Raw genomic sequence first — 12,578 nt, forward strand, 5'->3', positions numbered from 1 at the left:
TCTAAAAATTATATGCTATAAAAATATCTTTCTTTTTACATCACAAATGCATTAAATGTTTTTTTAAAATAAATAATTTTTAAAGTAAATAATTTTGATAATATTATTAATGAATCTGGCAATAATTACTAAACCTAATGAGTTACTCAATATAAAAACACTAACACAGACATGATTCAATTATTGCTATCTGTGAATATATTCAAATTTGTTGACAATGTATTATAAAATTGAACGTTTTATGTATAAAAAAGTTACTACCATTATATTAGTTTGCTTACTTTATTTATGTGGAAGCTCATTGTTTTACAATTCCGTACAGCGCGCTATAAACGTAATTAGTTCAATTTTAAATCTTACTTTTTTTTTTTTATAGAAAAAAGCACTATAAAGAACTTGCTAAAATCAGTTTTTATTTTAAGTTAAAAATTAATTAAACCTTTATTTGTCACAGAATTTTCCTCATCTATACCAATTTTAAATGATAAAAATGGAATTGCCTTAATGCTCTTTACCGTCCAAAAAATGTGCGTCTGTGAAAAAAGGTTGTTGAAAAAAGAACAAACCTCTGCCAAAAATTTCTATCCTTCAAACAATCAGAAATCTTCTCTCTTTTTGGAATGTGTCAGTAAGAGAGCCTATGCAATGCGCTACCCGCGTTGAATAGGCAGTCTTATTGACACGACAGAGTTATTTAATGTTCTTAGTTGAAAACTGCCAGTACTTTTAGTTGAAGTTCGCGGGAACTTAAGGGACCAGCTATAATTGCCATCTATTTAATATCCAAGTTCCATATATATATATATATATATATATATATATATATATATATATATATATATATATATATATATATATATATATATATATATATATATATATATATATATATATATATATATATATATATATATATATATATATATATATATATATATATATAATTACCTTATTGCTTAATCATATTAGCCTAATGATAATCTTTTTCATAAGAATCTTATTTACCTTTAAAATATTATTTAATAAATTGATCTTAATAAACTTATTCTATTATATATAATTTTTTTAATTTTTTACTTTTAATGTTCTTAAAAAGTTGTGTATATATTCATGAACTCTATATCCTAGATTTATACTATATCTGTATGTTTTCCTTATTGCAAGGACTGTGGAAGTATCTATTTCAGAAAGATGAATATTTTATTCTAATAGTTGGTTTGGATAATGCTGGAAAAACAACTTTGTTTGAGCATTTGAAAAGAAGGTATTCTCTTTCCAATTATGAAGGAATTCCATTTGAAAAGATTGCACCTACTGTTGGAATGAATATGGGGAAAATTGTATTAAAAACAGCTGTCTTAGTTCTATGGGATTTAGGAGGTCAAGAAGAGCTTCAGTCATTATGGAGTAAATATTTTTCAGACTGTCACGGTGTAATTTATGTTATTGACTCTTCTGATGTACAGCGGCTTGATGAGTCATACAAATGTTTTTTTTCACTTATATCTGATAAGCAGTTGCAAAGTGTTCCATTATTAGTTCTTTCTAACAAAAAAGACAAAGTAAGTTCTATAAACTCTGAAGCTATCAAAGATATTTTTAATCAAAGTTCACAAAAACTTGGCAGAAGAGATTGCATGTTGCATGAAGTGTCAGCACTTAATGGAGAAGGCATAACCGAGGGTATTGAATGGATGCTCAAATCTGTTAAAAGAAATGTCCTTCGCCCTCCAAAACATAATGACATAATTTAAAATTTATGTGCAAATTCAATTGTTCTCTAAAATATTTTTATTTTAGTTTTTTTTTAATGTTACGCTTACAGTGTGAACTTTTGCAGTTAATGAGAGTTTAATCATGATTCAATGTGTTATAAGATTTGATTATCTTATGTTATATAATTGTGCACCATATCTTCATTGAATTTATATCTTCTATGAGTTTGCTTGAAGCAGTTTTTTGACTTTTCTTTATGATTTTACCTGTAATTTTTCTATATGTAATTTCTTTTTTTATGTTATGCATTACATGTATGTCCAAATACTGATTTGTTTCCTCAATATTATTAGTTATTTTTCATCTATTATTCAAAAATTATTTACCTAGTTTTTAACTGAATTTTTTTCTTTTTTCAGTCTCATCTTGGACTTTTTCCTTTTCATCTATAAGATAGCATTAGCAAAGTCTTTAGCAATATTCAAATTTTTAAAATGAGTTTATAGTAATTCCCTTATTTCTTTGCAACATCACATTGAATAAACAGTGATTGTCTTGTTTCTTCACGACATTACATCATACTTAGTAGATATTACCAGTAAATGTTTAAACCAATTATCATATTTAAGCCCATTATCCATATGTGCACTAATTTTCCTATTTAAAATTGAAATGATTAAATTTTTAATCATTTTAATTTTACTTAGGAAAATGAAATACATTAGAATGCTGCAAAGAACAAGTCAAAATAAGTAAACAATTTCATCTAATTTTCATCTAGGAAAATTTATACCATAGATTTAAACTTTGTTAAGAATCTTTAAAAAATTTCTTAATGAACTTTAGAAGCCTAAGAAAAGTTTATATTGTAATTTTTTTGTTATTAGTATATATCTTAGCTAAAAAACAACATGAACGATGAGTGAAAAAGGCTCAGCTGGTACAGCAAAAAGAAAGAAGCAGCATATAAGTATTGGTGATTACTTCTCTAAAAGAAAAAAAATGTCTTTTGAAGGTAGATTAGCCTTTTTTTTTTAAATGCTGAGAACATAAGTTTTAAATTTTTTAAAAGCTATAACTGATATATATATAAATTTTTTAAAAGCTATAATTTAAGTTAATAAAAAAAAAAAAAAAAACTTGTAATTAAATTTTTTATATTACCTTTATAAAAGATCTTTTTTTTTTTTATCTATATAGTTTTCACATTCTTTTTTCAAAACTTTTTTTTCTTAAGATAAAGTGATAAATTATTTCTTGGTTCAGTAAATTATAATCTATTTAAGTCTTGTTTAAAACAACATTTTGTGGCTTCAAAAAAACTGAAGATTCTGAACAAGCAGGCTAGAAAGTCAATATGGGTTTGTATGTTCTGGTCTTTAAGTTGTTTGAGTACAAAGACAAGATCTATAACTTGATGAAATCGAAATGGGGTTATATAAAAGTAAAGTATAATTTTTCTGACCAAAATATTACATTTTAGAAGGACATTAAGCAACCTTTTAGTAGTAAAAAGTAGTAGTCACACAATTTACACTGTAGAGCAATTGCAACACTTAGAAATTGAAAAATGTTTTACAGCACCATGTTGGCACAAAAAAAAAGAGCCAAAAGAGTCAATATTCTAAGAGTTGAAGACTAGTGCCTAAGTGTATTTGATATTCTTGAGAAACTAAAGCAAGATAATGAGACCAAAAAGTCAAAGCAATTAAAGAAACACAAGATTGGCTTTAGTGAGCTTCAGATGAAACATTAAAAAAAAAAATGGAGATAAGATACAGATATCAAGAGGTGCAAAAGTGTCATAAAGTTTGGATGGAATCATTGCAAACTCAAAACAACATATGGCACTAATGTGAATCTTCTATTTGTAATTCTTGGAAAAAAAATTCTTAAAAATTGAATAAATTAAACTGATAAGTCTGAACCAGTTCACAAATCAATTATGACTTGTATGAGACTGCTATCCTCAGCTATCTGAAACAAAGGAACTTCTATTGGATTGTTTATACATTATTGCATTTTTGGTATAAATTAACCAAAAAGCATCTATGATGGTATTATTCTGCTGATGGTAATAGCCTAACAAAACTTTGCTCCATTGTGCTTGAAGATTTATGGACTTAATAACTTACTACCTGTTGCTGATAATCATTAAAGAAAAACCTAATAAAATAATGTAGTTAAATAAAGCTGTAAAATAATGTAGTTATATAAAGCTGTTTAATTAAGTCTGCAAATAATAAGGGTGTTGCTGTCTCTCAATCTTAGCTGTACTCTTCATTTTATTTTGCTGCAGCAGTGAATGTCCCATCATCAGTTGATATAAAATCATTTCACAATCTCCATCATTTAAGGGTGTAAGGGTGTAACTTTGTCTAGTTAGGCAATCCTACCAAAACAATGAGTTTTTCAAGAAGACCCGGAGCATCATTTTAAATTTATGTGTGAGACAACTCAGCTACCTCTTATAAGGATTATCTGCTACAAATCTGTAGGTATAGAAAGGAGCAAGAAGTATTCATGAGCCTCCATTTTTAAAGTGTAGACAAGATATATTTTCTAGGTTTAATACTCAAAGCTTTTCATCCAAAAGTTCACTTTATTTACCTACAACAAAATTCTCACAATTGTAATCAATAAGTAAATTGCTCTCAAAGACATGATAACAGAAAAAGTTGTTCATATAAAGTATGTTAAAGTGTGTCATTACGACAACTGAACAATATCTCTCCATGTTTGATTATACATTATTGATCTTAATATTTGTTTCAGTGAGTAAGTTTGTTATCTTGGCAATTTCTCAAACTGTGGTGCACTTTGCATTAAGCACTGAATAACAACCAAAATCTAGTACCAATTAAGTTTCAAATTTGAGTTAAAACGGTTTTTTAAAAGCAATCAAGTAATCATTTTAGACCATGATTGATTAAAAAATCAAGCATTAAAAATCATTTTTATTCAATCAATAATTTGAAGAAAAATTGATTTTTTACCTATTTTGTTGCAACTTGCATCATAGTAAGGAAGAAATTATTCATGTTGATAATGTGTACAAACTAAAATAAATGTTTTCAACTATGAAGAATGAACATTTTTTCAATGCCATTTTCATGACATAGTTTACAACTTGTTTTTCCGTCTGAAAGAATAATAGAAATGAGATTATCAAAAATTACACTTTATTAGCTGGTACAAGAAGAAAGTAATAATTTTGAAATAAAAGAAAACTTCCTCTGGATATAATTGTAAAATAAACTACATGTCAAGAACAAAATTTTTTCCTGTAAAACTTAAGCATTAAAAATAATTATTCTTGTATATTTTTGAAAGCTTCCTTTTTATTAAACCATTTTGTACATCAGACCTAAAATTAAAATATATAATCTGAGCAACTCTTAACATTAACAATTAACAGCTCATGTGGTGGGTTATGCTCCCTAAAATAGTGTACTCAATTGAGTTTGTACTCTTCTGCTATCTTTAAAAGGTAATTTTCTCCACACTGCAAATCAACTGGGACCACAGATGACTTGTTAGGTAAGGTAAACCATTGAATTAGGTAAAATTGTAAGCGATGTAATACCATGTGTCTGTAGCTTCTAATTCTCAGTGTTTTAATTTTATTAGTGCTAAATCTATTAAATTGTACTGAGGGCACTGCCAAACATAAACTTTGATGTCTTTTCTCATGACTTGAAGTATCTGTTGTATTGTAAATATTGTCCCACTAACACCAAAACGATGCTTTGAGTAAATTTTTAAATTTTATCTGCAATATTATACCACATAGTTCTTTACATTTGCTATGTGAAAGTTTGTTCAACCATATCTTTGGAACTCTATTCCTTTATTTTATATTCCTTCAACAGTACAGGGTCAGCAACCTCCAGTGTGGGCAGAATCTCAAACAGTTAAAAGTGTTAATCCCTGATCAGATCATCTTAATCATTTCCTTGACTATGAAGTTTTGTAAATCAGCACATTATTCAAAGCCAGTTTCCAATAGGATAGTTTTGTACCAAAGGCTCACATATTGAGAAAAGCCTCTGTTGTGTTACAGTTGTTTTTAATATCTTCTAACTTTGAAATTATATTGCTATTCGCCCAATAAAGTCTTTCTTTTCATTCATAAACACTTACAAACCCAATACACATTTAGTGCTTGGTTCCTAAAATTTTTTTGTAGGCAAACCATTGCAGCTTATAATATTTTCAGCTTGAGTTTTTTCCAAGCTAATTACTCCATCCTCAATTTAATGGTCAGTTGATTTACTAATACCAGCATCAAGACTCAACAATTTGCTTCAGATTGATAACATGGTTTTGGCACTGTATTTAGGTCAAATTCAACATGTGTAAATTAGTATTGTGTCTTCTTGTAGACAAATAACTGATGCTTCTATAAAATTGGTTCTATGTGTATTTGCATGTAGCCACTTCAGATTCAGGATCTCAAATTTGTTACCAATTTTTCTTCATTTCTATATTGTTTTGTTAACATTGCTCAAGAAATTACAAATAATTAAAAGTCATACCTTTCCTTTATTTTTCTGTTGAATTGCTATTGATGGGATGGGCCTTTTTTTCTCTATATTGCATGTTTTCAACCAATCACATTACAAATAATTAAAAGTCATACCTTTTATTTATTTTTCAGTCATTTATATTTTAGTTTTTTTCATTTGTATTTAGCAATCTATTTTAATCCATCAAAATGTGTATTAAAGTCTTAATCCATTAAATTTAGGGTTTTAAAAATAAGTATATTGCTTAGAGAGGCATAATAACATAAAAAGTAAAGGATGATTCTTTTAGAGCTACTTTTTTTAACAATAAAAAAAACTATTTATAAATGACATCTATTCAAAAGGACTATTTTTGGTATTTGTTTTTAAATACTGTTTCTTCTAAATGTCAGCCAATACTGTGATAAGTTTCAGCAGCAGGTTCCAGCATTTCCAGTGGTATTTAGTGAATGACATAAATAATGTTAACTTCCCATTCCTCAATTGTAGCCGATTTATCCATGTTGACTCTAGACTTTACTAACCTCAAAGATAAAAAATTTAGAGGTATGATATAATTAGACTGAGATTCACTTGGAAAAACAGTAATTTCATGGTTTGGGCCAATTCACTGGCCCAAACCATGAAATTACTGTTTTTTAAAGTGTTCTTGTTATTGCCAGAAGCCATGGTATCATGTGCAGTGTGACAGATAGTCTTTGGAACCAAATGTTGTCGAGATCATGGGTTTCAAGTTCAGAGTTGAATTCTTATGTTTTTAAAGCAAGATCCTTGTATAAATTCCACCAAGTTGTTGCATGCGACAAACCAAGCTGTTAAGAATATTACTGAACGAATTCATTATAGATATCATGTAAAGCCACCCCCACTGTGTTTTCTTCACCATATGCTGGATTTCACCTACTTGGCTGCCTATTATCTAATAAATGATTTATTTGCAAGATATGTTGTAGTGTATAGTTATGACAGCTAAACAATACAAAGTGTATCACCAAACAGACTAAAAGAAATGTCATATGCAAGATGAGGAGTGTCAAACAATATTCAAGGGTTTCTCTGTCATGTTACAGAAATCTATTCTGCTCTTTAAGATAATGACCAAAATCTATTCTGTTCCTTTAGATACAAACCAAGGAGATCACAACAACAATAATTTTGATTTTTAAAAAGGGGTGTTGTTTTGTAAATCAAATGATGAAGTCATTATGCCAAATCTATTAAATATTGATATGTTTGAATAATAATTTTTTTATTGACTTTATATTACAACTTTAAATAAGTTTGTTTTTTACTGGTTTGTTGCTTGGGAAGTTTTTTTTATATTTAGAATGAAAGTTGGAAAAAAGACATTCTAAAAAAAAGTATAATAATATACTTTTATGATAATAATTTTGTTATTTACTGACACTAAAACTTAATAAAACTATTTAATTATGGTCCATAATTTTGATCCATTCAGAAATTTCTCCATACAATCTGACATTTTTCTTTACCTTGAGCATAAAAAAAGAAACACTCCTTGATGCCAAAAAAATTTGAATTGTGAAAATAAAAAAACACATCATCATAATATTTATAATTTGTTAGTGCTAATTATGTAAACTAATTTTTTTTTTTAGGTGGTGATACAAACAACAAAGAATACAAAGAAACTCTGAATTTTTCAAATGAAAAGTCTAATATTGTGTCATCAGCATTGCAAGAGTCAGAAGCAGAAAAAATTCTCTCTACTACAAGTATTTTAGTTGATTTCAGTAGTGAAGCTATCAAGGAAGTAGATGAAATTGAACAATTAAGTAAAGTTGAGATTCCAAACTACTTCAAACGAATGTCTTCTTGTTGCAGGCTTCTACCCCAACTTAAACCTTCAGATAGTCATTCAATTTTATTTCACCTTCCTTTGTTAGGTTGTAAGCCTCCACAACCTTACCCTGATTGTTATAAAGATTTTTGGGATAAAGCTCATGTTCGAATGCCTTGTTCAAATGAAAACCTATATCCAGCATCTGACAAGAAGATTCAAAAGCGTTGGGATTTGATTGAAGAAGCACTGTTAAAAGGGTTCAAAACATCAAAAGATCTTGAAGAAGCAATCTTGAAGTATAATCACCATTATAAAAATAAGTGGAATTTTGAAGCTTGGCACAGTTATTGCAATATACACCTTGATGATAAAAGAAGAGAGTTTTTGTTTAACAATTTGCTGCCCAGTATGGTGAAATTAGCTTTAGAATTACCAAATATAGTTACACAGTCGCCAAAGCTTTTACAAAAAGGTAGAAATCAGAGTTTGACATTTTCCCAAAAGCAAATCTCATGTTTACTTGCCAATGCATTTTTTTGTACTTATCCACGACGAAATTCACTAAAGACATCAGACTGTTTTGGATATCCTGATATTAACTTTAGCAAGTTGTTTCGTGGTGTTAAGGATGTAGTGAATTGTGTTAAAACTGAAAAGTTAAAGGCTATTTTAAATTATTTTGATTGTGTAATTAGTGAAGTTCCATCAGGAACTGTAACCTACACAAGAAAAGTTCTTTCACAAATTGATGAACCTGTATGGAAGGATTGTAGTTCTCTATTTTGTGATATTCATGTCAGTTCTATAGGAACTATTGAAGATAGTGCTGATGGATTGACTCAAGTTGATTTTGCTAATCGAATGATAGGTGGAGGTGTGGTGGGTGAAGGGTGTGTTCAAGAGGAAATTCGTTTTCTAATTTGTCCAGAATTAATTCTAGCCAGGCTTTTCACTGAGAAATTAGAACCAAATGAAAGTTTACTTATAACAGGTGTTGAAAGGTTTAGTTCTTATTCTGGCTATGCTCAAACATTTAAGTTTAAAAGCAGGTTCCATGATCTCACACCAACTGACAGATGGGGAAGGCGCTATTCACAAGTTCTTGCAATTGATGCACATGTATTTCACTGCTATTCTGATCAGTTTAAAAAAAATTCCTTAAAAAGAGAGTTAAATAAAGCATTTTGTGGATTTTCAGAAAAAGAGGCTTTAAAAGACGAACTTCCTGCTATTGCAACTGGTAACTGGGGTTGCGGTGCTTTTGGTGGTGATATTTACCTAAAAGCTTTGCTGCAGTTAATGGCAGCTTCAAATGCTGGTAGAAACATAGTTTATTTCACATTTGGAGATCAGAAATTTGCTAATGAACTAATTGAAATGCATAAGTTTATACAAGAGAATTCTCTGACTGTGGGGCGTTTGTGGACTCTGCTTTTGCTTTATGGACAGAACTTAAAAGATTCCCATATTGAGCTTTATCCTTACTTAAAAGATTGTGTAAAAAGTGATTCTAAAAATAGTTCTTGCTTGGAGATCACCTTTTCTGGAGAAGAAGATAATTTAGAAATGAGAGGAATTCCTTGTGAAATTCCAGAAGATATGGAGTCAATGTCTCCTGAATATGCAGTAGACACTCCCTGACTAAGTTGACATAAAGTTTCTGTATGCTTCTATTTTTTTCATTAGAAAAAGTAACTCATGAAATTAGCTGATAGTTATTTATTTACCCTTTTTCCAAAAAATATGTGTCAACAAATTTTTGATTTTATGTAATCTGTCTTATGTCTTCCCCACCCCTATTGTCTTGTACATTGTGTATATTCTATATTTTTTAAAATAAGTTTGTTTCACAATTAATAAAATGTTGTTTTTAGTTAAGTATTGAATCTTAAACACTAAGGCTAGACTTAAAGCTATATTGATGAATATAAGTTATATTTACCATAATAGGTATGTATTAGTGTTTTACTACTTTCATAATGAATCTTATATACTTGTAATATTCTAAGAAATCCTACATACTTGTAAAGTATGAAAAGATTGTAAAAATTTTTTTTTTGTCCTAAAATTTATCTTACTACTTACATGGAGGAAATGTATGTGGACACAGAGTGCTGTGTATATTAGCTGAAATGTGTATTTTTAACTAATTAGCAACTTCCTTGATATTTTTCTTACTTTTAAACTTTTAAAAAAATTAAAACCCTTATTGATTTTTTGTATAGGCTAAGGTAAATCAATGTCCTCTACTTATAGCTCTAAAGCCTTGACATGTACATGAGGATTTGAGGTAATAAAAATCCTAAAAACAGGTAAATTTAAAGAAAAGAATAAAAAAAATGTTATAAAATGGTTTTTTTGATTTTATGACTTTTTGTAAGAGTGTTTTTAAATGTAATATACCCTTAATTTGAATAACTTTTTGACATTTTGAATTTTAGTTAACTCTGTGATAGTTATCCCTTTTTAGCTGCAGCTTTATAGTTTAAGTATACTTTACCAAGACCTCAGATGCTAAATTTGCTAAGTTTAATAGTAAAAGTTGATTAAAGTTGTTATTTTATTGTTAAATTAAGTATTTGAGGAAAAATTAACAAAAATTATTGGATAACCATTTGAATTTTTTCAAAATGTTACTAAGTTTCAATCAAAATATGTTTAAAATATGTTTAATAATTTTCTTTTTTTTTTATTTAGAAATAAAAATTACTGTTGTCTTGTGTTAGATGAGATTATTTATCATGGATGCTAAAGATAAGTTCCTTTTAAAAGAAAATGATGAAGTTGATCCAGTTGTGTTGGAATCCTTTAATGATATTAAAGCAGCTATTATTTCTAATCGTACTGATATTGTTAGGCATATTCTTTCTACTGCTCAGTCACGTAAGAAAGACTTACAAGATTCAATCAAATCTAGAAAAAATAAAGATTGCTCTAGCAAATTTTAGTAAACTAAAGAAATGATCAACTTTATTGAATATAGAGCTAGTCAATCTTTTTTTTTTTTTTTATCTCATTGTCTGTAAACTTCTCAAATTTTAGTAAACTAAAGAAATATCAACTTTATTGAATATAGAGTTAGTCAATCTTTTTTTTTTTTTTGTTATCTCAATGTCTGTAAACTTCTTTTTCTCTAATTCCAAAAGACTGAAAAAAGCAACATTGAGCTAAATAAATCAGGGTCCTTTTGAAATCTTATTTTTATTGTAAAACAACAAAATGGAAAAAATTCCTAAAGATCATTTTCATAACATTTCTAATCAACAGTTGACAATAAGTGGAAAGTAAATGTTGAATCAAATAGTTGATATAGTTTTAGGAGTTTATGGTTTATTGTCTTAATTATCAAAACTTACTATAAAGTCATATAATGTTTAGGTAGTGTTTGCTGATGTGTCATGTACTTTATGCTTTTTTTATTTTATACTACATTTTAGTTCGTGAAGAAGACTTTTATGATAGTGATGGAGAAGAACGCGACAGAAGGGATGTTATAAACAAGTATGATAATGAGGAGTATGTTGACTTGTTATCACTATTGCTTAGCCATCTGGACACTGACTCTGGAACCCTTTTGCATCATGCAACTAGGGTATGTTACATTACATCATGTAGCAGTGGTTTCTGTTCATCTTCATTTTTAAATCATATTTTGCAAATTTTTTAATACTCATTTAAAAAGTCTTTATTGTTTTTCTCCAAAATTGGCCATTCTCAAGCCATATAAATATCGATTACTCCTTTTTTTCTAATTTTCTTAATTCAATCTTCATATATAAGTTATGGTTTCCATAGTTGCTTGAATTTTTTTCATCAGTTACATAAAACAAAAATTAAATATAATTTTATTTGACCAAATATCCCAAGAATTGGTAAATAAAAAGTCTAGTTTTAAAAATCTTAAATTGAGAAAAAAGTTTGGGATTGTACAATGGGTAATTTTACCAATCTACCAGGAAACTAATATTAAAGTTTTTATAAACAACTTTTTATTATATTTTAGAATTTTACTTGATATATACTATCATAGCCACCCATAGAGGAGGTTGGGAAGCAAGCGGGCATAAACAAGGCTTAGGGAAAACCCTCTTTTGGGTGCTGAAAATTTAAAAATAAAAGAAAGTTTTTAGAGTAATTAGCTATTTTTATTGTGTATTGTACTTATTTCTTAACTTTAAGGCTTCTTCAGAAAACTGAAAAATCAGTACAACAAATGATAAAATAACATCTTTTCCGTGAAATGTCTTATGTACACTAACAAATCTTGATTACCAAAAATATTTTTTGTGGTATAACTCTCCTGTTTCATTTAAATAGTTATTAAATTTTTCAAGATTTATTTTATTACTATTACTAATACATCCTAAAATAATACCAAAGTGTTTAACTAGTTCTAAACTAACACTAGTTATTTGAGAGGACTCTTCTGCATTTTTAATCAATTTTCTTCCCTTTTTCCGTAATTTGTGATATCAGTTTGTTTTACAGACATATTAATCATTTACAGACATATTAAACAGACCCAGTCA

At 28.1% G+C, this 12,578-nt stretch overlaps 2 protein-coding genes and 1 pseudogene across 3 annotated transcripts in view; all 3 read left to right on the forward strand.

Annotated features, from left to right (window-relative positions):
• Positions 1–1,115: 1,115 nt before the first annotated feature.
• On the forward strand, positions 1,116–1,906 carry LOC149876997 (ADP-ribosylation factor-related protein 1 pseudogene; annotated as a pseudogene).
• A 672-nt stretch (positions 1,907–2,578) lies between these two features.
• On the forward strand, positions 2,579–9,756 carry LOC145182654 (poly(ADP-ribose) glycohydrolase-like). Its single transcript, XM_090074545.1, has 2 exons — positions 2,579–2,731; positions 7,865–9,756. Exons 1-2 carry the CDS (start codon positions 2,635–2,637, stop codon positions 9,688–9,690), a joined length of 1,923 nt encoding a protein of 640 aa, XP_089930671.1. The 5' UTR covers positions 2,579–2,634; the 3' UTR covers positions 9,691–9,756.
• A 995-nt stretch (positions 9,757–10,751) lies between these two features.
• The window catches only part of LOC145183757 (uncharacterized), a 35,515-nt gene continuing 33,688 nt past the window's right edge, over positions 10,752–12,578 (forward strand). The window contains exons 1-2 of one of the 2 annotated variants that reach the window (XM_090074543.1): positions 10,752–10,932; positions 11,487–11,641. In XM_090074543.1, coding sequence (XP_089930669.1) covers positions 10,776–10,932; positions 11,487–11,641 — 312 coding nt within the window. In that variant the 5' untranslated portion in view covers positions 10,752–10,775. The remainder of the gene's footprint in view (positions 10,933–11,486; positions 11,642–12,578) is intronic. The other variant, XM_090074544.1, reaches the window with a different exon arrangement.

This window comes from Hydra viridissima, unplaced genomic scaffold, assembly GCF_058129835.1.
Source record: "Hydra viridissima isolate aposymbiotic clone 2 unplaced genomic scaffold, HvirCarnegie_v1 scaffold_17, whole genome shotgun sequence".
Classification (NCBI taxonomy): domain Eukaryota; kingdom Metazoa; phylum Cnidaria; class Hydrozoa; order Anthoathecata; family Hydridae; genus Hydra; species Hydra viridissima.